This window comes from Vidua macroura, chromosome 1 (assembly GCF_024509145.1).
Source record: "Vidua macroura isolate BioBank_ID:100142 chromosome 1, ASM2450914v1, whole genome shotgun sequence".
Lineage (NCBI taxonomy): Eukaryota > Metazoa > Chordata > Aves > Passeriformes > Viduidae > Vidua > Vidua macroura.
Window position 1 is genome coordinate 42,244,999 of NC_071571.1, and position 26,683 is coordinate 42,271,681.

Here is a 26,683-nt window from a genome sequence, read left to right on the forward strand (position 1 = left end):
TTTTGCCATGTTTTTCCTTCAGTGATGTTGTGTTGCTTTAAAACTTGGCACCTCCAATTGTAACTAAATTAGTTTATATAAAAACAGCTTCTTATACCAATGATACAACAAAGTGTGGAGTAGTGGGTGTGGGTGCTGGCTTTTTTCTTTTTTTTTTTTTTTTTTTTACATATCCAAACATAACAATTAACAGTGATTTCTACTACATTCTGGGAGTCTTCTTATTTCCTTCTAATTCCTGCTTGTGTAAAATAAACATTTAACAACTCTCTTGCTTCCCAGTGGAATAGCATACCAAAAGATGAAAAAGAAGTACTTTGGGGCATGAAGCCCTGTAGTTGATTTCTACTTAGTGCAATAGTTAATATTTAGTTCAAATCTTTATTAAGAGCCTACCTAAAAGAAAATATTTCATGAGTGTCACTGCATTCCATAAAGGAAACATAAATATTAAGAAAGGCATCATATTGCAGAAAAATAAATAACTTGCTCCAATATATGCTTAATAAAATCTCCATGATCTTAAATTTCATCTACAACTCCATGCTCGGGGAATTTCAGCAGCAATTTTGGGTCTTAAACCCTTAACATGTTACAGATCTGTACTCAGTAAAACCAAACAGCTGAGAAATGATCAGGCAGGCACCTCCCAAGGAAAAAGGGGAGAGCAGCCGGCAGTGATCTGGGACATAGAGCACACCAGCTTTTTCCTGGAAGGACTTGCAAGAGGGATCCACATAAGCTATCTACTCAACTGCATCTTGCCCATTCAAAATACTCAATGTGCATTTCATGCTGAAGGATGGCTACAATTTTATTTAATAAAGTAAATCACACAGATTCATCCCTAGAACAGTTACTCATTTTGCTAGTTATGACCTATTCTTCTTATGGTTTAGCTGACAGGGGAATAGAAACACTACATGGTAATTTTCTTTAGAGCTCTAATTTGTTCTAAGTGTATACTATTAAACTCAGACAATGATTGGATTTCTGCTATGCTCACTAGAGCCTCAATCCTGTAGGTACTCAGCATTTTGAGGCTGGTACACCATATCATGCATACCTGCAAAATCAGCATGACCATCACCCTATTTATAGATTCAATAAGTACTTCAGTACTTTGATAGCTTGATCCCAGAAAGGCGATGTTTAGGAAAGCAGGACTTAAAAAGCCCTCAAAAGACAGGGAGGTAGTTTCACTAAAAGGTCCATCTTTAATTTTGTAAAGTTAATTGTTGTCTTTCTGCTTATTTAGTTTCCATGCAGCTCAAAAGTTTTGGTGTATTTTCTATCTCCCATCACACAACAGATTACATGAAGTTTTTGCAAACACAGAAGACAGGTGAATTTATGCATTTCTGTGACCAGTCATCTTTTGGCTATCAATGTCCTTCCTAGATTTTTAACTTTGCCTAAGATCTGTGTTGTGATTTGATCTATCCTAGTATTCTGTTCAATACTTCCCCACAACAAAATAGAATGCTTCATGTGTCCTTTTACCATTAAGTATTTTACAAGAGTCCACATAGTAGTCATTATTACAGACAAACTACATTTGCTATAATAAAGCAATACATATGGGCTAAATTTAAGTCAAGAGAAAAAATGTTGGGGAGGGGAGCAATCTAATTAAAATGTTAGTTAAAAATAAGCATACAAAAAGTTTATATAGAAGGAAAAAGCAGTGTAAGAAATCAAGCTTAAAAACAGTAAGACGTTCCTGAGAAAAGGACAGCAATCAAAGACAAGAATTAACATTCCTTGAAATCGCCATATACAGGAAACTCTACCAGACCTTGAAGTTTCAACTGCACTGAGCTGATACTGAATGTATCATTAAGTATTTTCCATTACAAGGTAGACTCCTAATTTATTTTCTTTTTTACACACATGGCTTCTTCTGTGGGCTATGTATACACTTTGCTGTGTTTTAATTTGAAAGGATATGTGTAATAACAGGTAAATAACAGGTTCCAAAAGTTATTTAAACATGTATGCACATTTACTTCATAAAAATACAAAATAAAAAACACTTTTTAGAAGCAAAATCCAGCTGATTGTCTAAATGCAAAGTAAACCCCCAAACCACTAATGCAATGTCCATTAGACATCACCCTTTATGTTCTGATAAATAAAGCAGTAATTACTGATTAGTCAGCACATAATAGAGAATTTTGTATATTTTTTCTTTCACTAGTTACTATATTTTGTACTCTGTACCCATAGGTCTCTCCAGATAAGAAGAGCTGCAAATAGGAAAATGAAATAATTTTAACACAGCTGTATGAAAATAGAATAAAAACTCTGGTTAATAATGAAATATAAATCATGCACTGAACTGCTACTGTATTTCATTATATCACTAATTCTGTTTAATGCACAAAGTATATACTAAACGAGCATAATGTGTATGCAGAAAAAGTTCTTTTAGAAACTAAAAATAGTGCTAAATACCATTTAACGTTGGCATATTACATAGATATTCTTAACGTCTCAGTGAAGAGCATTAGAGCAGCAACAACTACACTTTACCTCACTCTTACATACTACAGGCAAAGCTTCCTAGTATACTTCTTTGACAAATGTGTATTTTGTTACCCTGCCAGCATAGCAGATGTTTATTCTGATGTGATCAAGAAGTAACACCGGACAGAAACAATTACATGGGTTTTATTCTCAGCCTATTTTTACACCTGCAGTTGTCAAAAGATCAACTTCATTGCACCTACAGCCAAGGTGACTAAAATTACTCAGCTTGCAGTGTCATGGACAAAGCTGAGCAGCCTCAGCAAAACTTAAAAATCTACTCATAACCAGGAAGCAAGAAGAGATTGTGCCTGAGAAAGTCTAGTCCACATGGAACACTGAAAAATCACTGGGAGGCTTAGTGCAGCCCCTATTATGTCACAAGACAGATGTCATCTTAGCAACATCTTCACAAGCCCAGCATCATCATATTACAGGAAGCCTCTCATTTCTGGAAGCAGAGCCAAGCATTTGGATATCTGCAGGTGTACTAAGAGAACACATTCAAGAGTTTTGTCCTGCCCCTTCATACACAAACTCTCCAAACAAGGGGTTGATTCCTTGTCCCTTTCCTGTACCACAGCTTAACCAGACCTCATCCTCATGCAACTAAAGCCAACCAACCAGATGACTGATGCAATGCCACTTTAACGAGTCTCTTGTTAACACAGCTGCATATTTTTCAGTCAAATTCAAAATACAAAAATTTGAAAATATGCTGCAAAAACACTTAAATATATGGCTTTGTTCTCTAAATATACATTTTTTTCTTCACCCATTTAATGTAATAATCACAGTTCATTTTGGAGAATTCTTCTATTCCAGAATAGTGTAATCTAGCTGAAAGATGCAGGATCTTTAAGTAGGGTTATCTTAGAGACGTTAGTAAAGGATAATCAGAGGTTACTTTATTATAATGTATATTTACCAAATTTTATTATTTCCCCAAGCAATACACAAAGCCATACACAACAGTGTTCATTACCAGAGCTTTGTCCTGTCATAATCAGTGTCAGTGCCACTTCTAGATTTGAGACCCTTAATTGAAGCAACACAAGGAAGAGAAGGGTTACAGAGACCACCTTTAAAATGCAGATTCAAACAATAATTTATTTTTCACAATTTCAAGTTCTTTTCCTACTCTTAGTAACTAGCAATTAGCAGATGAAGGCTTTTTGGAAACTGCTTATTTCTGTCCTTCAAGGGTCATCTAATTTGCTCTTTAGAAAACTGATAGAAAAGCAGAAATTAGGCCCAACATGCCACATGCATTTAGCATTCTTAATCACCTGCAAAACTTCAAGTTATAGTAAAGGAAGGCACAATTCTATTCTGCAGTAGCTAAAATCAAGGTCTCTTTCAAGAAAAAGTCCTGTTAAGATCTCAAGATACAATTTAGCCTTTAAATTGGCTAACTTGAAACTGTCATTGCAATGACAAAGAATAAAATAAGAATAAAAGCAGTAGTAACTAGCTGCAGTAGAGAATATATTTTTTTTTTTGTTGTTTTCTAAGTCATTAAATAATCAGAAAAGGACCATGAACCATGACAACCAGGGCTGTGCATATGCAACTTCCTCACATAATATGAAGTCACTGCCATAGAAACCAAATTACAACATTAGCTGTCTGTGCTACGCCTGTCAAACACAGGGTGGTCAAACATCTGTCACGTTCAAGTTTGCACAAAGGATATTCATATTAATCTGCTTCACCATTTCATTAGTCACTTACTGCTTTCTGAAGTTTATGATTTACTCCTAAAACAAGTACTTAGGATTCCAGTAAGTTACAACTTAAGTGGCACCTTCATATTCCCTCAAATTTCTACTGTTCCTCAGAAGTCAGACATTTGTCACACTTTATATATGCTATATGAACTTGTGATTTTAAGCAATTAAAAATCTATACTCATTTTGGAAAGGACAAATTTGCATTTACATACATAATGTAAATTGAGTCTACTTAATGAAATTGTTTATTTCAGACCTTGATGGGAAAAGGGTTGATGTTTTTCCTCCTAACTTAAATTTAGAACTGCTCAACAGTTTACAGTGTATATTGCTCAGCTGATAAGATGTATGTTTCTACAGAAAGTTTCTTTCTTCAAAAGTGACTTGTAATATTGAGTAAATTTAGCCAGGTTTTATACATTTCACATTATCTACTGTAACAGCTGAACATTATAGTGATTTTCTACTAGGAGCCACTTAGAATAAAAAGAGACAAACCCACTTTTATGGAGATGACAGAAATGTTTACATGTTTATTTTGCCCCTACAGAGGTATCAACAAACAGACTGTGGATAAGTGAAGGGTGGAAATGAACCCCAATTTCCAGAATTATGGGCAGTTACTCTAACCACTGTGTTATGGCACTGAAGAATGTTCCCCCTGCTGCTGCTACCTCTTCAGATTTCATGAAGAAAGCCCAATCAATAGAAACCTGCTGAATACAAGCCTTGGAAGAGATTCAACACACCAGCACTTCAATACTTAGTTCTTATATGCAAAGCTAAATAGGAAAAAAATCTATGTAAAATCATCAGTATCTCTGCACTCTGGGCATGTTCAGGGCTAGGGAGCAACTGGAGACCTACAGACTGCTCTTTTGAGCTCAAGATACAAAAACCCCTTGTGAACTACTTCATGTGGATTGAAGGCTGGAACCATGATGGGTTCAGGAGCAGGTACAGGCTGGTAGCTCACAAGGATAGTGGCAAGCATGCTTGTTACAAGTTAGAATTCAAGAACCTGTTCACAGAATAGGCTGAGGGAAATGGAATGAATACTCAAAGTGTAGCACAGCTTCACGTAATTGTCTGAAGAACCAAAACAGAATTTAAGATAAAAATTCAAATGACAGGTGAAATGCTGTAGAAAATTACACTTCTACTAAAAATAGTGATAAAACATTATATACAACAGTACAAAAGATAAAAGCTGGTATCATGCCACTGAATCATTTGAATGGTGATTGTTGATATACTTGTGTTTCTAAAAGAGAGTAAGAGAAGTATTTCCACTCCTGTATAAGCTAAAAATCTTAAAAAGCTGCATCCCTTGCATAAAAGGTCAGTAGCAAGAAGGTAGAGAATACTTGCGAAAAAAAAGATTTCAGCATTTCTATATATCACAAGTATTTTTACACATATTTTTAATCTGGAATATGCTTGAACTGGACCAGTAAAAATTTCAAGTGTAAGAGTAAAGAATAAGGATTACTTTTTCATAGATACTCAGTTTTTAGCTGATTTAACTATTCTTTCATGCTTTAATTTTTAATGAGAAAGGCTTTGAATAAATTCTCACACTGACCTCTCCAGTTCTCAGAGATGCTACCATCTGTTAACTTTTTTTGTCTTTGTAAAATGGCATTTATTTTTCCCTTGCTGAAGGTTGAGGAAGAAAACATCCACAATCAAGGCTAACATTTTTTAAATTAACATGCAGAACGGGTGTTGTTCTTTGTTTTAAAGCACTAAAAATCCCATCAATATTACTATTAGTACACATAGCAGACAAGAGAATTAAGGAAAATCTTTTCCTTTCCTTTCCTGTCCCTCCAAAAAAACAGCATAAATAGCAAATGGCATTTAGCAAATTATTTCCCTAATTAGCTAATCTGTCTGGTGAAACAGTCTAAGTTATTTCACTTGACTAAGACACAATCATCAGTAACTAAGTCTTCTCTTCAGAAGTGATTCCTATTTTCATTCAGTCTGGCACTTAGTACTTGTACTCTGGAAGCCCCAACATAAGGAGGACATGGAGCTGCTGCAGTGAGTCCAGAGAAGATGATCAGAGGTCTGGAGCACCACTCCTGTGGAGACAGGCTGAGAGAGCTGGAGTAGTTTAGCCTGGAAAAGAGAAGGTTCTAGGGAGACAAGAGAGCTAGAGAGGGACTTCTCACGTGAGCATGGAGTGACAGGACAAAGGCTGATGGCTTTAAACAGAGAGGGCAAGTTTACATTGGATATTTGGAAGAAATTCTTCACTGTCAAGGTGATGAGGCACAGGCTGTCCAGAGAAGTTTTGGGTGCCCCATTTGCTGTCAGTGTTCAAGGCCAGCTTGGATGGGGCTCTGAGCAAACTGGTCTAGTGAGAGGTTCCCTGCCCACAGCAAAGGGTTGGGAATATGTGGTCTTTAAGGTTTCTTCCAACTCAAACCGTTCTATGATTTCATGATTTTTCCCTGAAGTCCATAGCATGGGTTTTGCTGGTTGAGTAAAACCACTAAAATAAAAACAGTTGTTTTTTTTTTTTAGTTACTAATGCATCTCAAGTTTCAGTAAGGGTATTTTAACAGAAAACACCATCATTGAAAGGTCTTACTGAACACATGCCACTCACTTTATTTCAAAATGGCCTTGTTTTACTCCAATCATCAGTTCTGCATTTAAAAATAGAATATATCTCCTTTGATATCTGTTGTTTAGGCCCAAAAAGTTACTGAATCTATATTTAAAAAAAACAAACTAAACCAACACTTTCTGCATGAATTCCAATACTACTACTCCAGAAAATAATTAGCCAGAATAAAACCCAATATTAATTAATTAAACATAAAAGGAAGTTTTCTTCTTTATAAAATACATTCTCAAAATCACTGGACATATCAAAGTCTATACAGCACATAGAGCTATTGCACATCTTTCACTGCAATGACTTCGTTATTTTTTTGGTATAAAAAGATAATTTGCTTCTGTACCTTAAAAATTCTTCATGATTTTGGAAGGACTATCTTTTCCTACACATTTTAGCCGTATAATGCATAATTTTTACTTTATTTAGAAAAAAGTAACATCTGAACAGTTTTACACATGAATGCAAAACCTGGGCATCTGGTTTATAACTAGGTAGTACACCACTGATTTCGGTCCCACCAGATCTGTGTTGCCAAATTAGTCAGCCATGGGCTGGAAATAATTAATCTGAGTACTTGTTTGAAAGATACATGAAATTAAGCTTCCTGGCTGTGGAGATGTATTCATCATAACGAAACCTTGCTCCACAACAGCAGCTTGAAATGCTATGAAAATAGTTCTCCCATGAACACAGCAACATGACTGTATCCCTGTATTTAAATTACAGTTTAGCTGATATGGCAGTAACTGAAGCCTATCTTGACAGCTTCTTCTCTGTAGTTTCACTTGGATAAATTATTCTTTGCTTCACCCAGCAGTTTATTGGTGAATGCATGGAAACTTCTGCATAAAGTAATCCAGAACAGAAGATAAATTAAACTTCAAAAATATTAACTTGCTCAGATTAACTGAGAAGTTATCAGGATCACAGATTCCCATTGTTCACTGCAGCCCTATCACATCAAAGCTTCACTTCTGAATGCAAGGCTCCAATACTTCCAATGTAACATCCTCAATTTTAAGCACTATAAATAGTTTCTAGTCAGTAAAATAATTAGATTGAAGGAAAAAAAAAGAACCAAAGGATAGTATACTGCATGAAAACTGAACTCCCATTTCATTAAAAATAAACTTCACTATTTGCATGCAATTTGCCACAGAATATAAATACTTTGTTATCGTCAAGATTCTTTCTGAAAGTGTTCTACAACCAATTCCTTCCATTTGCCCCTTCTAAAAAGTATAAAAAGTTAATTTCTGATTTGACTCGGGTTTTTCAGCAACATGAGACACACAGCAAAGCAAGGTGAAGGCAGAAAAGCACAGCCACTAACACCAGTACACTAGAGAAGACAGCAGGAGAAAAATACACCTGTCGTACTCACATCAATTCCTTCTGTTTTGCTTCAAAAAACAACTGAAGCCAAGTACTAGAGTGTACAATTCTCCTAAAAATACACTGGCAATGATGATGAATTTCAGTCAAAAGTGTTTCTCTTACACAGAAGTTGGAAAGTAAGTGAGCCAGGCAGAGCTGCTATTACCTAAACTTGCTAACTCAAGAGACAGGTCCGACCACTCTCCTCCAGAACTTACTCCAAGCTCCGTATTCCTTCTTCCACTCAATCCTAAGGGAACAAACAGCTCTGCTAATCTGGCAGAAGTTAAGCCTGCAGAGAGCAGGTTTCCTGTCAAGTTTTTGGCTAACAGTTTTCTGTCAAGTTAGCTGATAAGTCAGTTCATCAAATGGCCAGCCACGCAGCAGAGTGCAGCGCAGGAGAAGGGGTAGCTCTGCACTGATGCGAGCAAAACAGAAGGGGAGGCACACCTTACACTGGAAGCAGCCAACCAAGTATTACACTTTCAGCACCCTTCCAGCCTCAAGCTCATTCTATAATCTAAGTGTAAATGGTCTGAAGTGCTGAAATACAACAATAAAAAGGGAGGTTTTCAAAACAAGCAGAGAAATGCTTCTCTTTTCTGAGAATTTGGCTATAATCTGATTTTGAGCATACTGAAACTCCAAAATGCTGCCAGGTATGCTCAGTTATTCACTATTGTTTATGATCTGCAAGTATCTTACAACCTTGTTTTTTTAATACCAGTCAGTCAAATCTTATATTCAGTGGTTTTTTTAGTGCAAAAGGTTACCATACATAGCTACTGGGCACAGGTTTACGTTAGTCATTCAGTTTGAGAATAAAGTGTTATATACACCCAAGAATATCCAAACTAGCTCCACACAGGCCAGACAGGGTCATTGGGGCTGGCTGGCTATGCTCAAGCACCCTGTGAACATGGCTGCAGCTTTGAAACACTAAGCACACTCCAGCAACACTACATTAAAGTAAAAAGCCCTTGCAAAGTCTTGATGCAAAAAGAAAAGAAAATAATTTGGGTTCATTCCAACAGACACAAGGTGGGTCTAAGGGCAGTGTATCATCATCTCAGGAAAGCAGAGTGTATGTATAACAAGGCCTCTGTTTCCTTCTGTAATCAAAAACATATGACTAGGTAATGAATACGTAGTTTTACCATATTGACAGAAGATATCCAGGTCTGAGTTGTGCAAGCCCCTATCTAACTACTAAAGCAGCAGAAGTTACCTGCAACTTACAGGGCAGCAGAAAGTTGGATTTGGACTACAAAGTGCCAGTTGAGTAGCACTGAGCTACAGTAGCCACAATATTCTTGCTAGTCATGTATTTTATGAGGAACATCTTGCCACCATTCTCTTTGTGTTGCTGTGATGACAAACTGCAATGATAAGTAACTGGGATGGTAACTACAATGTTATTTGTTTACCACAGTACTTTTCTCAAGGCCAGTGCTCAATTGTGTTAAATGTACAAAATCCCAATGCTACAGTCTGAATTTGCCCATTTTTCATCCCCAGAAGAATTAATTTACTCTGCAAATGTTTCTATGCATTTGCACAATACCCAACTACAATAACATGAACCTACCACAAGTGTCTGTGTCTTCCAGCGTTACTGTAGCCTACACAGCACTTCACACTTTGTAGAGATGCCAAGCAGTTAAAATAGAACCTGCCCTCCTCTGAAAGAATCAGCTAATCTGAAAAACTCCAACTAAATTTTATCACCTAGGAAAGAGGCAATTCCTGTTTATTTAATGATCCGATTTCTGTTGATGCTGGTAGAGCAAAAGCACCAGAAGCACACTGTTCTTTCTCATCTGTAGTTACCAACTTTTAAATACTGATGGAGCTCATGGTATCACACCACTGCTCTAGACAGAACTCTGATCTAAAGTAGCATGTCCACTGATTTAGGAAATGAACTTTATGTCCAACAACAGTCCTCTCAACTTTCCTCTGATTGGAACAAATTTTAATTAAGTATGAAAAAAACATGGAAAATTACAAGCAATAGAACTTCTCATTATCTAACTCGCTCAGCTTTTTGACAAGCCCTGGGAACAGATAATCATTGCCCAATATTCCTCTTGCATCATTATAGCTACAGCTTTAAACAAAAAAGGAAATGAGAGACCTAAATTAACTAGGCTCTTTTCAAGTGTGCAAACTTTCAAGTGACATCACAAAGGGCAGATTAATCCCTCAACTAGCTGAAACAGTTGTTTTCAAAAAGCAAGCTTTTCTATTATCTTTATTAAGCATATAACTTGATAAAGACTTGCCCTAAATATTTCAGTTGTTTGTTGAAAGAAAATGTAAATTATCTTCCTTTATATACTCATTCGAATACTATTCATAAGAGATCCAAAAAGCCACATTTGTGACAAAATCTTTGGCCAAAAAAAACTCCATCATACACCATGATCAATTTTCCTTCCAATAATTTTTGTAACAATTTTGCATAAATAAAAACAGATGTGGGGTTTTAAAAACACAATGAATGCAAAGGTACTTTAATATGCACAGAGTGTAAGCAGGGGAATCCATTTCAATTTGTCATTTTAGTAAATGATGCTGGATTTCAAGTGGTCAGATGCTCACAAGGGGGCATGACCATGTCATTGCACTGGGGAAAACATGACCTTTTTACTAAGGAGTAAGTTTTTAGATTGGTTCAGCTGTAATGTAATTTCATCCTAACTGGTAGAAGAATCTTTGTCATTGTCAGTCACTATTATTGCAATATTAATAGCCCCATTCAGCCGACAGCTGAATGAGTTCACAGCACTCCACCACTATTTCAAGCTATACATGCATACATACCTTGCACATTACTCACATCACAATGTAACTGATGAAATTTCTTTCTTGAAAATGTCTACTTCTGAATTTATCCATACTCCTAGTTTACAAGTACAACCTCACCCTAGCATGAACATTTATCTTTCAAGTTTAAGAAAGGTTTGCAGAAGCTCATTACTCAGTTACATACTTACAATTTTAGTGATAGATTTCCTAAATTTACGTTTTAGATTTCTTTTGGGGGAAAGAGGGCTTTAAAGAAGACCCTATTTTTTCCCCCCACGATCTTTGTACTTAAAGTACATAAATCATATTTAGGAAATTTGTATAGCGTATCTTACCTTTTTACCCACAGTTAGAAAAGGAAAACCCAGACCCCTCAATGTCATCATCTTATTGGAATCTTATACAAATTTTGGTATTTTTACTCTAGTAACTGACAGTACTTCAGAGAGATTTCGTAGTGGATTACAAAGTGATGAAAAATATGCCACTTACTATCACAGTGCTTGTTAGTATACCAGCACTGCAATTGCTCAACTAGGATAGAAGTTTGAAGTATCCAGTAGTTGAGACAGCATACTGGGGAATAAGTAAGCAAGAACTAACTACTGATGTGTATTTAAATATTCCCAGAAATAGAAGATAATTGGCATCCTCAGACACTAGTTAAAAGAATTTCATTTTTTCCTAATTTTTCTACTGTTCACATCAATCCATTCCATATTAACCAGACCTCCCCCTCTATGAATCCATTCAAAAATTTTCTTTTAACACTATTCAGAAGTTTACCTCCCTAATTGTTTACAAAGTCCTCTAACAAACATTATTACATTCATCATTAAGAGGTCCAAAGCATGCTTTGTTAACTATATAATTCAATTTGGACCATCTGGTCATAATGCTCCTAATTCCCCTTCCCCCATTAATATCCACACACCTCCCTTTTCCCAGGCATCTTCAACTGAGCAGCAATATCAAAACCTAATTTTTTGCTCATCCTCCAAAATTTGACTGCTATTCAATTTTTCAAGAAGTAATTCATATAAAGCATTGTACAGAATAATTAACAAATGCACTTTACCATCTAGTTTTGAAGGCCACTGCTATCAGTTACACTCATGCTTCAGGAAATTCTCAAAAGGAGATACGAGAACACAGAAAAACTCACAAGTTAGGAGCTCTAGTTTGGCACTAATAAAACCAGAACCAACTCATCTGAATCATCTGACTGTAAATAGAAATCAATTTGTAAGGTAACACTGTACCATCAACATCGATTTGCAAACCCAGAAATAACAGAAATCCAACATTCCTAATTATAGCACACTTGGGAAAGTACTTTCAAGTCCGGAAAACACAGAGTACAATACCTATTCAAAGATAGAAGCCACAAAGTGTTATTCAAATGTTTAGGCAAAGAACCTAAATATTTTACCTGATAGCTAAAAATATTTATACTTAAAAATAATTCAAGAATTGTAGTTCAACAGTGTGCCTGTCAGCACACAAAATTAGCTGATTGTTCACCTCAGGTAAATTAGCAAAAACCTGGACAACTCTGTCTTAATTTAAACCATCACTACAGTCACAACTATGAAACATAACTATAAAACACACACAGCCATGTACAGAGTCCTAATGGGTGCTATTAACACCTGTGCAAGTATCAGATACTGAACAAACAAGAACAAGAGGCATGTTGACTACTGAAAGTCTTGAAGCACTATTTGCAATTATATGTACCTACACCTGCTGGGGAAGTGAGTTGTACCTCAACTAACAGATTTAAGCAATCTGTATGACTAGAGGACAATATTCAGTGACCCCATCAATGTTTACAGCTATTCTAAAAAGACTTTCAATTACTTCTACTACAATAAGCAGCAGACCTAAGAGAGACAGTAAGAGAATTACATGTAGCAGTCTGCTCTGTACATTCCATTTTGCAGCTAGAAACATGAAGACTCATTTACACATTACTATTCTTTTACCTTTTACACAATCAGGAGCAACTGGGAACTCATCCACTACCTTTGGTTCTCAGACAATGAAAGGGCAGAAGTGGGATAGAGGGGGTTGAAGCTTTCTTTAACTTAACTCCCTGTCTCCTCCTTTGATAGCTGAGTTAGTACTTGGTACACATGGCTTCCCACCACCTTGCAGCAGAACATGTAAGCAGCCTGGCCCCACAATGCTATTCTTACATGGCTAAATTGAGCAAAGAAAATCACTCGTGGTTGGGTGCAAGGGAGTGTGGGGTCATGTTAAAAATAAATTTGAAACAGGCAACTTTTCCAAAAAGAAGATGGGTTCTGAGTATTTACAAATATACCTACTGCATCCACATTATTATTAATTAATAAAATAATTACAATGTATACAATTGCAACATTTCATACAAGAACTTTTAGCATTTTTGAGAATATTTGAGTATCTCCTTCAAACAGAGCTGCTCCAGCATGACCTCATCCACAGTTCATCTAGGTTATATTACTTCTTGCCAATTAGCTGCCTTCCATATTTGGCATTATCTTGAAACAGAACAGAGAGGTACAAGATCATGGTATTTATGTTTACAGACTACTGGCTGAATTCAAAGCAGATATACCTACCCACTGCTGGTGCATCATATTCATCCCCAAGTAAAATTTCAGGAGCAGAATAGGCGAGAGAGCCACAGCTTGTAGTGAGCTTCTTTCCAGGCTGAAATTTGTTGCTGAAGCCAAAATCAGTCAATTTCACAAGTCCTTGTTTTTCAAAGAAAACCACATTCTCTGGTTTTAAGTCTCTATGAACTACATGCAGTTTATGGCAGTAGGATATAGCATGAACTATTTGAGCAAAGTATTTTTTTGCCAGATCCTCATTGAGACCTTCTTCATGTTTCATGATGTAATCAAACATATCTCCACCATCCCCTAGCTCTAAGATGAGATAAAGCTTTGTCTGGGTGTCAATCACTTCATACAGCCGCACAATGTTGGGATGCTGCACTAATTTCATGCACCTGACTTCTTGAAAGAGATGTCCAGTGGCAAGAGTGTCCAGTTTGGTCTTGTCAATGACTTTTACTGCTACTTTTTCACCTGTAAAGACATGCCGAGCAAGTTTGACCACAGCAAAATGGCCTCTGCCCAAAGTTTTATCCAAGTCATACAATCCTGCAATTTTTCCATCATATCCTCGTTTGAAGCCTGCCATTCTGTTTCAGAAGATGAAATAATATTTAAGCTCTTTGGAAACGTGGTGTTTTCATATAAGGGTATCTGATGCAAATAAATAGTCCATAATCACTGCCAAGCATACCTAAAAACAAAGAGACAAGATTATATGCTTGCATAAAAGTAAGTAAAATTATTATCCTGTGATTACCTCAAGTTACATTAGCACATTACTACAGATTATTTATTAAATAATTTTCAGAAATTTTTGCGAAGAATTTAATAAGGCAGGCTGTGCTAACTTGTAGATTTCTGACATCACATTATGAGTATGCTTGAAGAAAATGAGTTTCAACACTGCAATAATGAAAATTTGTCACAAATTCAGTGGCCTTCATTGCCTGGAGTCAGAAACCTTTGAAGCAGCACTTGAATAAATCGACGTAATAAAGACTGTTAAAATTGGCAAAGCTGAAATCTGTAACTTTTCCAGATATGCTATACAACAGCTGGGCAGCACAGAATATCATCAAGAGGAACATACCTAATACATCTTTTTTTGACACATCCCTTCATACTGCACATGAAACAGATCTAATACAAAGTTCTAATGGCATGACTTGGGATTTTTACGTCCTCCTTTTTAGCAGCTTTCTGTTTAGTAAAGCTCAGAGTGACATACAATACCTAATTTTGTCACTCTAATTAGCTTGAGCATTATCAATCAATACTGTAATTACAGCAAGTGAACAAATCTTTGAAGGCTGAAATGAAACTGTGGCAAATAAAATGTTTTGTTAAATATTTTGACTGAAGTTATACAAACTGGTGATAAAAAGTTTGGAGGTAGGCTGCATATGTTCATCAGGCCTGGGAATGAGTGAGGAAAAGGGAGAAGAAAAATGGAAAGAAGCAGAGAAGACTCAAGAGCTCAAGAGTTCAGCTTTTGTGTAGCGAATTCCTGATTACCAGGTATTTGGCATTTAAGCAAACCAGACCCAACTTATAAAATATCCATACTCAAAGCTGGTTTTGAAGGTCTTACATCCCGTTGTCTTTTTTTTTTTTCCATATACAAAACCTCCCAAAACTTTTTCCTGCATTGTTAACTTAGATTGAGGTTTCAATAAAAAACTGTAGCTATCAAAAAGCTAGCCATTTCTCCAACTTTGAGTGCAAAGTAGGTGGAAACATGAAAATTAGATGGATCATTGCCACCTTTAAAATACAGAAAAAACAGCTCTTTAGAATATATTTTCAGTTTCAAAACTGAACTTCAAAAAGAAAAACTTTGAAAAGCAAGTTGGCAACCAAACAGCTACAACATTAGCTATTCTCAAGTTGAAATGTAAGCATTAGATTAAAAACACTCCCTGCTAAACAAGTTATTTCACAGACAGTGAAACTAATGAACCTGGTTTTACATGAATTCAATTACAAGGTTGGGGGTCCTATGAGGATTGTATGATGTTTAACAAGCTCACCTTACTGCTTCTCTTAGCTGGAGCCATGGTATAATCTCTTCACTATCCAGCTGCCTATTTCCACAAAACCCATAGAATTCAGTTTGAGACCTCCACGCCTGTAAAATTTCAAAGAAATCAATTAACTTCCAAAACTTCGTAACCTAGACAAGGAACAGGCTTAAGTACAACAAGCATTAATACAATAACAAACAATATAAACATTGAGGTTTGAGGTTTTATGTTTCTTTAAAGACAGTCATCAAGCTTCAACAAATGTCACTGGGTTTTGTGTTGCTGTATGCACCCTTTTATTCTGCAACTAAGCACTATGCTTCATATGTTCTTTCAAAAGCCACTCCAATAGAAGATGGCTGGCATATCTGCTTCCCAACACTTCACAAACTGCTCATCTTACAGAGCTTCCCCTACCATTCCCATGTAACACCATCACGTCCTTATTAAAAAAAGCACAAAACTGAATTAAAGCATGCTACATTAAACTAAACGCCCACTTTCCTACCTGGTAGAAACGATTACAGAATGCATAGGGAACATAATACAATGGCAAATACAACAATAAACAATAAAACTCTCCTTATCTTTCAGAGATGCAAAAACTTCTTTACATCTGAGAGCAGTGGGTTTGTGTTTAATAGCACTTTATGGATTCTACCCCACCCCTCCCTGTGAAACTGGGCAGGTGCTTTATTAAAGCATGTGAATTTTTAGCATCAAGAACATACTGCAGCAGAGCTGAATAACTTAACTGTGCTGTAAGAAGAACCACTTCCTCTTGTTTGTTTTTAATCTCTTGATAATTTGTGCATCTTCTCATTCACCATCTGTTCCAAAACAAGAACTATCATACTCCATTTACCTTGCCTCAAGGAACTCACAGAATTAGTTTCCTCCCTTCCTAGCTTCAGCTCAATTTTGTTCTAATCCTAGTCTATAAATCCTTTTGCAGAGGTTTTCCCACAGGCTTTAGCATTCCTCTCAACCTTCTCTACTCATTTTCTGGTTTGTTCTATTCTACTTTCTTAGGCTAATTTGAGGGGTTTTTTTTCACTACTACTGCACACTGACAATGTTTTCAAGCAATACTTTACTTTATAATGTTCCATCATACTGACCTAACCCCAAAATGAAGACTAATGAAAAACAGTCCATGTATACACATTAACCACCTAATCTTAGCCTGCATGAAGCAAGAGGGGATATGTTCATCAGCTGCGCCCCATATGGTTGTGCAACTCCAGAGTCTCACTCCTAAAGGGATTGCCAACATTTAAAAAAACCCAACAACAATAACAATAACAAAACTCCCCACACAAACATGCCTTATAGTACTGCTGTCCCCACAGCATCCTAATCTGACTCCTAACTGCTTCTAGATTAAAGAAATTAAAGGAAAACTGGAGCACACAAATTAATACAGCTTGTCTGAATTTAACTGCAACACTCATCAGTAAGGAAAGATTACTTTGTTCACTTGGCACATTCTCAACCATCATTGTACAAGCTCAACAAGTGATTTAACTCTAAATCACAGAATACACATAAAAATCAACCTGTCAACAGAATTCCAGCAAAAAACAGTTAGGTCTAAGCCACGGAGAAATATATCAGAATAATCAATAGGATAAGAGCTTACAGAAATGGAAGATAAGCTATGTTTACTAATGTTGCAGCCCCATTAGCTGTAGCAAAATAATTGCAGATTCATTAACAGTTTAACTTGAAGTCTCCACAATAACAGACCAACTAACCCTTAACTCTGTGGTTTTAAAATAAATCTGCATAGATGAAGCTCCCACAGCTAAATACAGGAATCTCAGATGCAACACATGGTTTGAAAATACAAAAGTTTAGAATTGTTCAGCAGTAGGAAGTGGATGCAAAAATGTCATAGTATATATAGATACAAACCTTGGTTACAATTTAAATATTCTATCTAAAGGAGAGCAGTTGCCATACCAGTACATTTCAGAGCAGTTTCTTTTACTCAGATTCTCTTAAGAGTAAGAAAGTAGAAATTTGACAGTACTTAAGGATCCACTATTTCAAGCTGGAGCCTCTTTGAGACCCTTTGTTGTTGTCTCCTTGCTTACAACAGTAAAATGTCTGGGGTTGACTATAGATGAAACCACACAAGCCTCTAGTTTTGCCATGAGCCTCCAAAACAGGATTACTTTTAATGATGGATCATTTTGGTGATCCAGTTTACAATGTGACCTCTTGAACATTTTCCCAAGTGAAGGAACAACAGACTAAAGCAGACAATAAGCAAAATTTCCACCAGCCACTTGTTAGCAGCAAGCCTAATGACAGCCTGTGAAAAAGCATTTAAGAGACACTTATATCACAGAAAATATTTACCTGTCTTTTCATTCACATTATGTTAAACCCCTGATAAGTTCATTTTTTAGCATTACTTTTCAGCATTAGTTTGGTTTTTCTAGTTGGTGAGTTAACTAACCATTAGCAGCGTTTAATCCATGTGGCTAATTATGGTTCTAAAAATGCATTTTTCCCTAATTATATCAGAACTCAGCTACGCCCCCGACACTCATTTTATGCCATGTAGACATTTACCAGTAAATAAATTCAGAACAGATCCTTCTTTCCACAGCTCATATACCTATCCCATAAAACACTGCAAACAGCCCCTAATGGAGATCTGCAGGAGCTGTTTTGTAATATCACATGCATCCTATTAAGAAGCTTAGCAACAGTATTGTGATTCAACCATCTTTAAAAGATGGATTAATAGATCTGTTTAGAAAAAGAAGCATGTTTCAGAGACACTAGTTTTCATTTAAGCAATTCACCCTATTCAAAAAGTTTCATTAGATTACACACTGCACGTAAGACCAGCCTAGTTCTTCTTACCCTAATGTGTATATTAACTTACTTTAGAAAATGAAGCTTCATGGTCCCATTTATACAAAATGTTGAAAAACTATCAATGCAAAGACTTCCATTCATCATCAGTCTAACAGACATAAAAGCTGAAGTAATCTTTACTGGTACTTGTCCACAGACAGTTAACCATTCCTGTCTCCCTTCATGATAATGGACATTCAGTCAACACAGATAAGACTCTGTGATAAAACAAATTGTGCCCTAAAGCAGATAGCCAAAGAGATCAGATGAATCATTTTGTAAAAGCACATGCTTTCGTTTTCTGTAACAGGAGTTTAGAATGAATAGTTCAGTGGATGCACACATTATACACATTCGCTAGATAGACAGAAGTTTTATCCTGCTTCTCCTTTTGCTCTCTTTTGTCTCAGATAAGTAACAGCATCTATATCAATTATTTATTTACTACATAACTGTATGTTGAGGGTAAGGCTTATGTTGATTGTGTTCCTAGAAACACTAAATCCAAAATTTGACATACACGGAATAGAGAGGATTCAGAAGCAATTTTTTTTCACTCTAAAAAGAATTTGTACAAATCATTGGAATCTGAGAGCAAACTGAAGAACATATTAAATAAACTGCAAATATAATTTTTCATATTTTTTCCAATATTTCCTCACAGTTTTTATCTGCCATCTTAATGTAAGGTATCTTTACAGGGTAATCTATGAACCTTTAAAAACAGTCTGTCTTGTTACTGTATGACCCAATACTTGCACTGTTACACCTTGACTTCCCCAGAGGAATTTTTATCACCTTTCTTCTGGTATAAGGGAGTACCAACGCACTAGAAGCAGGTAAAAGGCATTGCAAGAGTGACACGTGAAGAACACATACATTGAATGCATATCACACACCCTGAAAACTTATCATTATGTAACTCCTCCAGTGTATTTCAAACTTCTTAAGCTCTGAGTACCTAGTATTTCTTGAATATTCAAGACTCAATATGGGAGTCAGGATCCCAGGGAAGTGTATTCTCCTTCTGTTTGCATACAGGTGTCATGATCCAGCAGAGCTCTTCCTCCTCCACCTTTCTATGACCTTCACAACTACCATTAAAAGGAACTTAAAGAAATCATGGCAATCTACACTCACCCTACAGCCAAACATTTTGTACATGCAGCATTTCTGGGGGGCAGAGGAAGACACAATTCACAGAGACAGGTGTGTTACAACTCAGCCCTTATATACGCAATGCCCTCTAAAGCTTTATTTTCCACTTTACGTGACTGCACCATAGCATACACACATTTCTTCCCTTTCACTGATGACAAATCCTATAAACTCTCCTGTTCCCAGTGAGTTCCACAATGAAACACTACAGGAAATTTTTTTCGAAGTGTACATGCATTTCTTTCCTGTTAGACATTAGTGTCCATATCCAGCCCATACTGTGTTACTGAAATGTCAAGATATATCAGCAAATCTCTCTACTGTTCAGCACTGACTACCTCTAAAATGATGAAGATCATGATGAAGAGTTATCAAGTTACAAACATAAAAAGAATTAACCTGCAAAACTTAACTGTACTCCTTAGTTTTAAACAGTCTGTAGAATTTTGCTCTGAAAAGATACAAGAGGTGCCAATTGCTGATGATGTTTTGCCATTCTAAACACTTGGAAAATCTCTAATGAAATGAGTTTCATCATTTTAGAATGTATTACAGGCATTAGAGCTACTGATGTCTAGACTTAACTCTTCTTAGTATTGAAGTAAAATGTCAACAAGAATTTTTCAATTCTAAGGTCCATTATGCAGTGAACAGCCACCAGCAGAAATATTTGGCAAGTCAATAAACTTGGTAAAACATTGCTCCTGGACCAACAAAATGTTGGAGGATGGGAAGGGCAGTGCTATTATAGATTTGAGAAGAAAAAAGTTACTAACAACATTTTGTAACAGAAAACGATGAGAGCCTGCATGACCTGACTTCTAAGAGCAAGACACTTTGAGGTAGATCCAATGCATGAGGAAAAGAAAATGTTAAAGATACAATGCATGACCTGGATATCATCAATTAAAAAACACATTTATTTCTTAGATAAGGAATTCCCAAACTTTCAGCCCTATAGATTGCTGTCTACCATCTATTTTCTTGAAGATTAGTGCAGTACCATCAAGCACAGACAATTTAAACTTTCCTCTTTCACACAGCTAAGCTAAGTGGTCTGCAGAAGACCAGCAAAGAGCAAACTAAAATTTGAGAACTGTGTTGTAGAAACTCCACCTGATAGTTGATATCTGTGAGAACCACCCTCAATACAGACAACTTAAAGCAGCCACTGGATCTGAATTGGTCCTTCAAGGCCTCCACTTTAAAAGTCGAGAATGTCTATTTCCTTTTTCTTTCCAAGCAGGTGAATGAGAAAAAATAGAGACTACGCTGATGTACAGACTCCAAAGCAATAGTAAGACAGTAGCAGTAACAGCAAGATTATGATTATACACTAGACTCCAAAGATATTAAGAGGACAGATGCACTAAGACTGATGGAACTATGAGCCACTGACAAACCCATCATCGGTAGTTACTGGCACTGGTTCCAATTGTAAAATATGTTAAAAGCCCAAAGTACTTTCACAACCTTGCTGATAATTCCTGCAGTTCACAACGTACTTTCCATTTCTAAGAGGAGGTATTACACAAGACAAATACAAACTGCCCTATAGATTTAAGAACTCAGCAATAGCTTTACACTATTTAAAGTCCTCACACCAGCCACAGCTCCAAAAGCAATTAATTTCATGTTGTATCCGTTTTCCTCTTATGTCTTCTCTTGAAGGCCAGCATGTGGCCTTTCATTTTTAATGAAAAAAAAGCAAGAGAGACACTACCCTGTTTACATACCAGAGGCTTCATCAATACAGCACTTAAGTGCTGAAGCTGTTCCTGCAGTATTATTGTATTAAAAAAACCCAGATCTTCCTAAATAGCCATATCTCATAAATTATCTTCTGCATAGCAGTATGTGATAATGTATTTTAAAAGGACTTGCTCCAAGTTTTGTGATATCTGCTAACACTTTCTTTCTGTATCTGTAAATCAGTTATAAAACCCTGTGATGTCATAATATATAGAAAAATTAATTTCAGCTGATAATGTCATGTTTTGCAGTTCCCACCAGCAGAAAAAATTTTCCCCAACTACAAAAAATTAGCATGGATAACTTAGTTACAGACACTCATACATTTAACCAATCCAGATCTGGTATTTCAGAAAGCAATTGCATAAGCAACAGAGATAATTCATGGTAGTTGGACTCCCTAGCCCAAAATTATACTTTTCCAAGCCTGATAAACAGTATCCAAGTAGATTTTTGAAGACTTTTAATATTCTAAATCCCATCATTTTTTTCTTCTTTTTTCTTCCCCCAAAATAACTAGGAACATGAACTGATGAAGAAATATTTTGCATATCAGGTGATTCATTGCGGCATTGCCATCTTTTAAACAGCACGCTAAATCTTTATAGCTAGGAAACTTACTGCAGAAACTTTGCAGAAAGCAGATAACTCAGATTTCTCCACCTAACTAAACTCCTTTATCTACTCCATGTTCATGAACTCTCAGAATTGTTTCACCTTTTTCAAATGTCTGTTTATTAACATTATCACATAATTTTGTCATGCCAGGCAGTGCAGCTAAGACCATTAAGATGAGCTCTAAACATTCTGCCATGAATCAATGAACACTTCAGTGTGGCATAACATTTCAATGTTAGCCCTGTTTTAATACCTACATCTTTGTTGTGCAAATTCAGAACCACAAACATGATTTTCTTCCCATATCAAGGGAGGTGAAAGCATCACACACCATCTCAAACACAAGTGTTCAGATGCAAGTATGTGTGCATACTCTTAGTACCCATTACAAACAATAATATTTCTATTAAATTCCTTAATATCTTCAAGGTCAAATATCATATAGTTTTGTTTGTTTAGCAATAAATCTGGTAACATAAAATTCAAGTACTGTATTGACTTAAGTTGCCACTATGAGACTGGTGTTTTCCATCTGGGATACAAACTGCTTAAATCCTGATCAATAGATTGACTCCAACCAATAGTTACTCAGTTACTCAGAATGAGAATAGTTACCTTATTCTCATTCATAACATCCTAAATTAGTCAGGAACAGCCAGACACATGAAATTTGCCACACTTTAACATGAACTAAGATTATAATAAAGCCTAGGTTATCATCTCTCAAGTAAAGTCCAGCCAGTAACTAGACAGGAGACTGCTGCAGAAAAAGCCACAATGATACATAAAGAAAGAAAACAGGCTGTCAAATACAGTGTAACATTTGTGTCCCAGCACTGTTGTAGAAGATCACTATAACAGAGGGATTCAGCTTTTCAGAAAGTGAACATGTTCTGTTTTGCACTTTGCAAGTATAATTATTTCTCATTAAGTTCTTAACATTGGTGACTCAATCAACTTATGTGTACTAGAACTCTGCCAGGGTGAGTTATCCTAGAATTGTAAGGGAATATACATTTTTTTCAAATCCTCTTAAGCTCTTACATAATACTGTTATGTGCATTAAAACAACAGGTACTTTACATTATTATAGCAGCTGTAGCATTTCAGTTAAGTGCTTGAAAATAATGTGACACAGAAGATGGGCAGAACCTCAGAGGGTACTAAAGGTAAGAGCTTACACAATTTAATATTACTATATTCATCATAAACTGCAGCTCAGCCTTATATCCTTGATCTGAGCCACATTTCATTGGTTTCTTATTTTAAGACATAATCATAAACACTGTTAAGTAGGAATGGACAGAAGTTCACTAATAAGTTTTACAGCTACAGCATTTCAGTGAAATTTTGAGAATCCAAAAAAGGAAGTGCATTATTTCACAAGAGATACACTGTGAGGAAAAAACCCAGCTGCACCAGGATACTGTGCCCTTGAAAGCAAGGCAGGCCAAGTGAGACAAAGGTGCTACTTTGGCATTACAGTTGCCAGTGGGATAAAAGGGACAATGATACACTGAAGGTGTAGACGGCAAAAGAATCGTTCAAGTATGATTCAAAAGCAGTTAGAAGAGACCAAGTTGGTCAGAACAGTGCACAAGATGACTACTGCAAGTAAAGAATATCTGCAGTAGCATATCAGCATGCACACCCTTAACATGCTATTTCTTTAAAATAATCAGAGAGTAGACTATTTATTACAGTGCAGCCACCTACACCACATGGCAGTATCAGTTCTCATAGCAGAATGATTCAAGGAACAGCAGTAACCTGTAGGGTGTCCAGCACTCAAACTGTACTTTCTTGCTTCTCAATTGCATAAAATGAAAACAAAAACCATAACACAGTAAGTACACTTAAGATGCAATTCTCCCTTTTCCCTGTTTTTCATGGAAGCCTCAAATGTGGATCATAAAGATCCTCATAAAAGAGCTAGATTAATGTGCTGTGTTAGATGCCACCTTGCCTACCACGCAAAGCCCCAGCAGTCAGGTAAGCGTCTCTTTCCAATCACTTGAAAAAACCATGTCATCATTCTACCACTTTTCTGGTCATTTAGGATATTCAGAAAAATTAAGAGACAAGACTGGACTTTCTCCTCCTTAGTTCTTATTATTAAGTCCTCTAATCTGGATGTTGTATGCACTAGAAGTCAAAGGGGCAGACATTAGTCTAAGTAAACATTTTGACATGTTTCACAAGGTAAAATTTGATTGCATTGTTTGGCAATGATTGTTAGTTCTTATTTGTTTCAGATTCCTTCGAATGATCAGCAATAGTAGAAAAACAACCACGAGCCAATTTCCCACTTTCTGCGATGTATCTGCCAAAAAAGTCCCAGGATTCCTTAACCCAGTTCCTAATGGTACATGCCTTGAAAGAGAGGCTTAACTGTAACACAATAAACATTTGCTAGTAAACACTTCTATACAGATTTGACTTCGCAGAAATTCAATAAACTGGTCCTTCCCCAGAGCCTGAAGATCCAAATATATCCATAATAAACAACTCCAAAAAAGCAGCAAATATGACTAAGTAGTGACTGCACTACAGAGGGCAGGCGTAAGCATATTTGCATGCACTTCATTCATGCTAGATGGGTGAAAATCATACAGTACGCTTCAGCTGCTCCAGTAACTGTAATGGTACCACCAAAGAAATGACTGCTTTGCCCTCATCTATTCACAACAAGCTCTTGGAAGTGAGATGATCAATAAGAAACTATCTGTGAATAAGCAAAATCCCATAGCATGTATCCCACATAAAGGTTTCTCCTTCACAGGTATACTAGCATCTCCTACCAATAAAAATATCCAATCTGAAAATAGGTCACTTTTGTCACCGACCATCCTCTGGCCAATATAGGGGGTTTTGCCCTAGTGGATGTTCTTCAACACTTTACTCAGTCTACTTTAAAAAAACAAACAAACAAACCAACAACCCCCCCCCCCCAAACAAAAAAAAAATAAAATCAACCACACATAACTGCCCTTCAACTATTACCAGGACTGCACATGAACTATCTTTAAAAGTAATTTTCCACTAATTTAAGCACCTGGGTGCCAAACTCACCTGACAATAACCACAAAGACCTCTATGCAGGACCTTGCTAGTTATTCTACCAATTTCTATACTAATCTCTAGGCAGTGAATTCAACGTAGTAAGTGTGCTGACAGCAGCACGGCACGTACTGACAAAGAACGAGGGATACTTCCAGCCTCTGTGAGGAGGGGCACGCTCCGGCCCTGGGCACAAGGAGACGAAGGCAAACCTGTTGGCTACGCACCGGATTCCGAGGGGCGAGATGCACCGTCATTCCCCTTAAACGCACCCGCGGCCGGACCGCGGGGCTCTCGCTTCGCTTGTTTATTTTTTTTCCCCCTTCCCGGCAACAGAACAGACGCGGCGCAGCCGGCGCGGGCAGCAGCAGCGGGGGAGTGGCGGAGGGACCGGTGTCACTCCGGTCACACGCGCGGGGCCGGGTGTCACCGCGGGCACACGCGGCCGTGTCGCACGGACACTCCGCCGCGCCGGGGGCACGGCAGGCTCCCGGCAGACCGCCGTCCCTGCAGGAACACCTGCATCCCGGGAGCCCGCTGTCCCCGCAGGAACACCCGCGTCCGGGGAGCCCATCGTCCCCGCAGGAACACCCGCATTCCGGGACGCCGCCGATCCCGCATGAACACCCGCATCCCGGGAGTCCGCCGTGCCCGCAGAAACGACGGCTTCTCCCCTCCTTTCCCCAAGCCCTTCCCTCCAGCCCCGCCAGCACCGACACACCGACCTTCGGTGGCGGCCGGGAAACGTCCCCTCACCGCCTCCTCCTCCCCCTGGGCCGAGGCCGCCATTGGGCTCGGCCGGCTCCGGGAGGGGGAGGAAGGAACCCACCACACCCCACCGGCCCAGCCCGAGCCGAACGCGGCCCAACCCCGCCGGCAACTTACTGCCCGCAGCGGCGGCAGCGGCGGCGTCTCCTCGGGGCGCCGCGCCCCGCGCCGCCCCCTGCATGGGCAGCGCCCGCTGCGACTGCCCTCGGGAGCGGCGGCGGGGACGGGGAGCTCAGCGGGGAGGGAAGGAGGGACAGAGGAGGAGACGGAGAGGGTCCAAGAGCCCAGCGGGGAAGGTCGGCGGGGCTGCGACGGGTCGCGCCCCTCGTCCGCGCTGCGCTCGGACGGGACCCAGCGCCGCGACCTCTCCTGCTGCGCCTCCGAGCCGCGACTGACAACAACGGCCGCGGCTCGCGCGGGGCTGCGAGGGGCGGGGCGGGGCCAACGCTTGCCCGCGCGCAGCCGCGCCTGCGCCGCGCGGCGGGAGGGGAGGGGAGGCGAGGGGAGGGGAGGCCGCGCGCCAAGCGCAGTCGCGGCGGGGCCAATGGGGGGGGGGGGGGGGGCAGCGGGCAGCGGACGGGGCGCGTGAGGGGAGCGGAGGGCCCGGTTCCGTTCGCAGTGGGTTTCATGGAGGTCGTGAGAAATTCCCCTCAGACATGGGAAAAAGAACGGAGGGCGAAGTGCTGAAGGTCTGAGGAGAGGGTGAAGAAGCCCGCGCGTCCGCCACCTGCA

The 26,683-nt window shown here is 38.3% G+C and overlaps 1 protein-coding gene across 3 annotated transcripts in view; it reads right to left on the reverse strand.

Annotated features, from left to right (window-relative positions):
* Window positions 1-26,330, reverse strand: part of SNRK (SNF related kinase) — a 39,924-nt gene extending 13,594 nt beyond the window's left edge. Inside the window, exons 1-3 of one of the 3 annotated variants that reach the window (XM_053980057.1) lie at window positions 26,069-26,330; window positions 15,728-15,825; window positions 13,695-14,168 (exon numbers count right to left, since the gene is read on the reverse strand). In XM_053980057.1, the coding sequence (XP_053836032.1) occupies window positions 13,695-14,085 (391 nt within the window). In that variant the 5' untranslated portion in view covers window positions 14,086-14,168; window positions 15,728-15,825; window positions 26,069-26,330. Of the gene's footprint in view, window positions 1-13,694; window positions 14,389-15,727; window positions 15,826-25,410; window positions 25,450-26,068 lie in introns of those variants that run through there. The other 2 variants (XM_053980038.1, XM_053980048.1) reach the window with 2 other exon arrangements.
* Window positions 26,331-26,683: the final 353 nt, after the last annotated feature.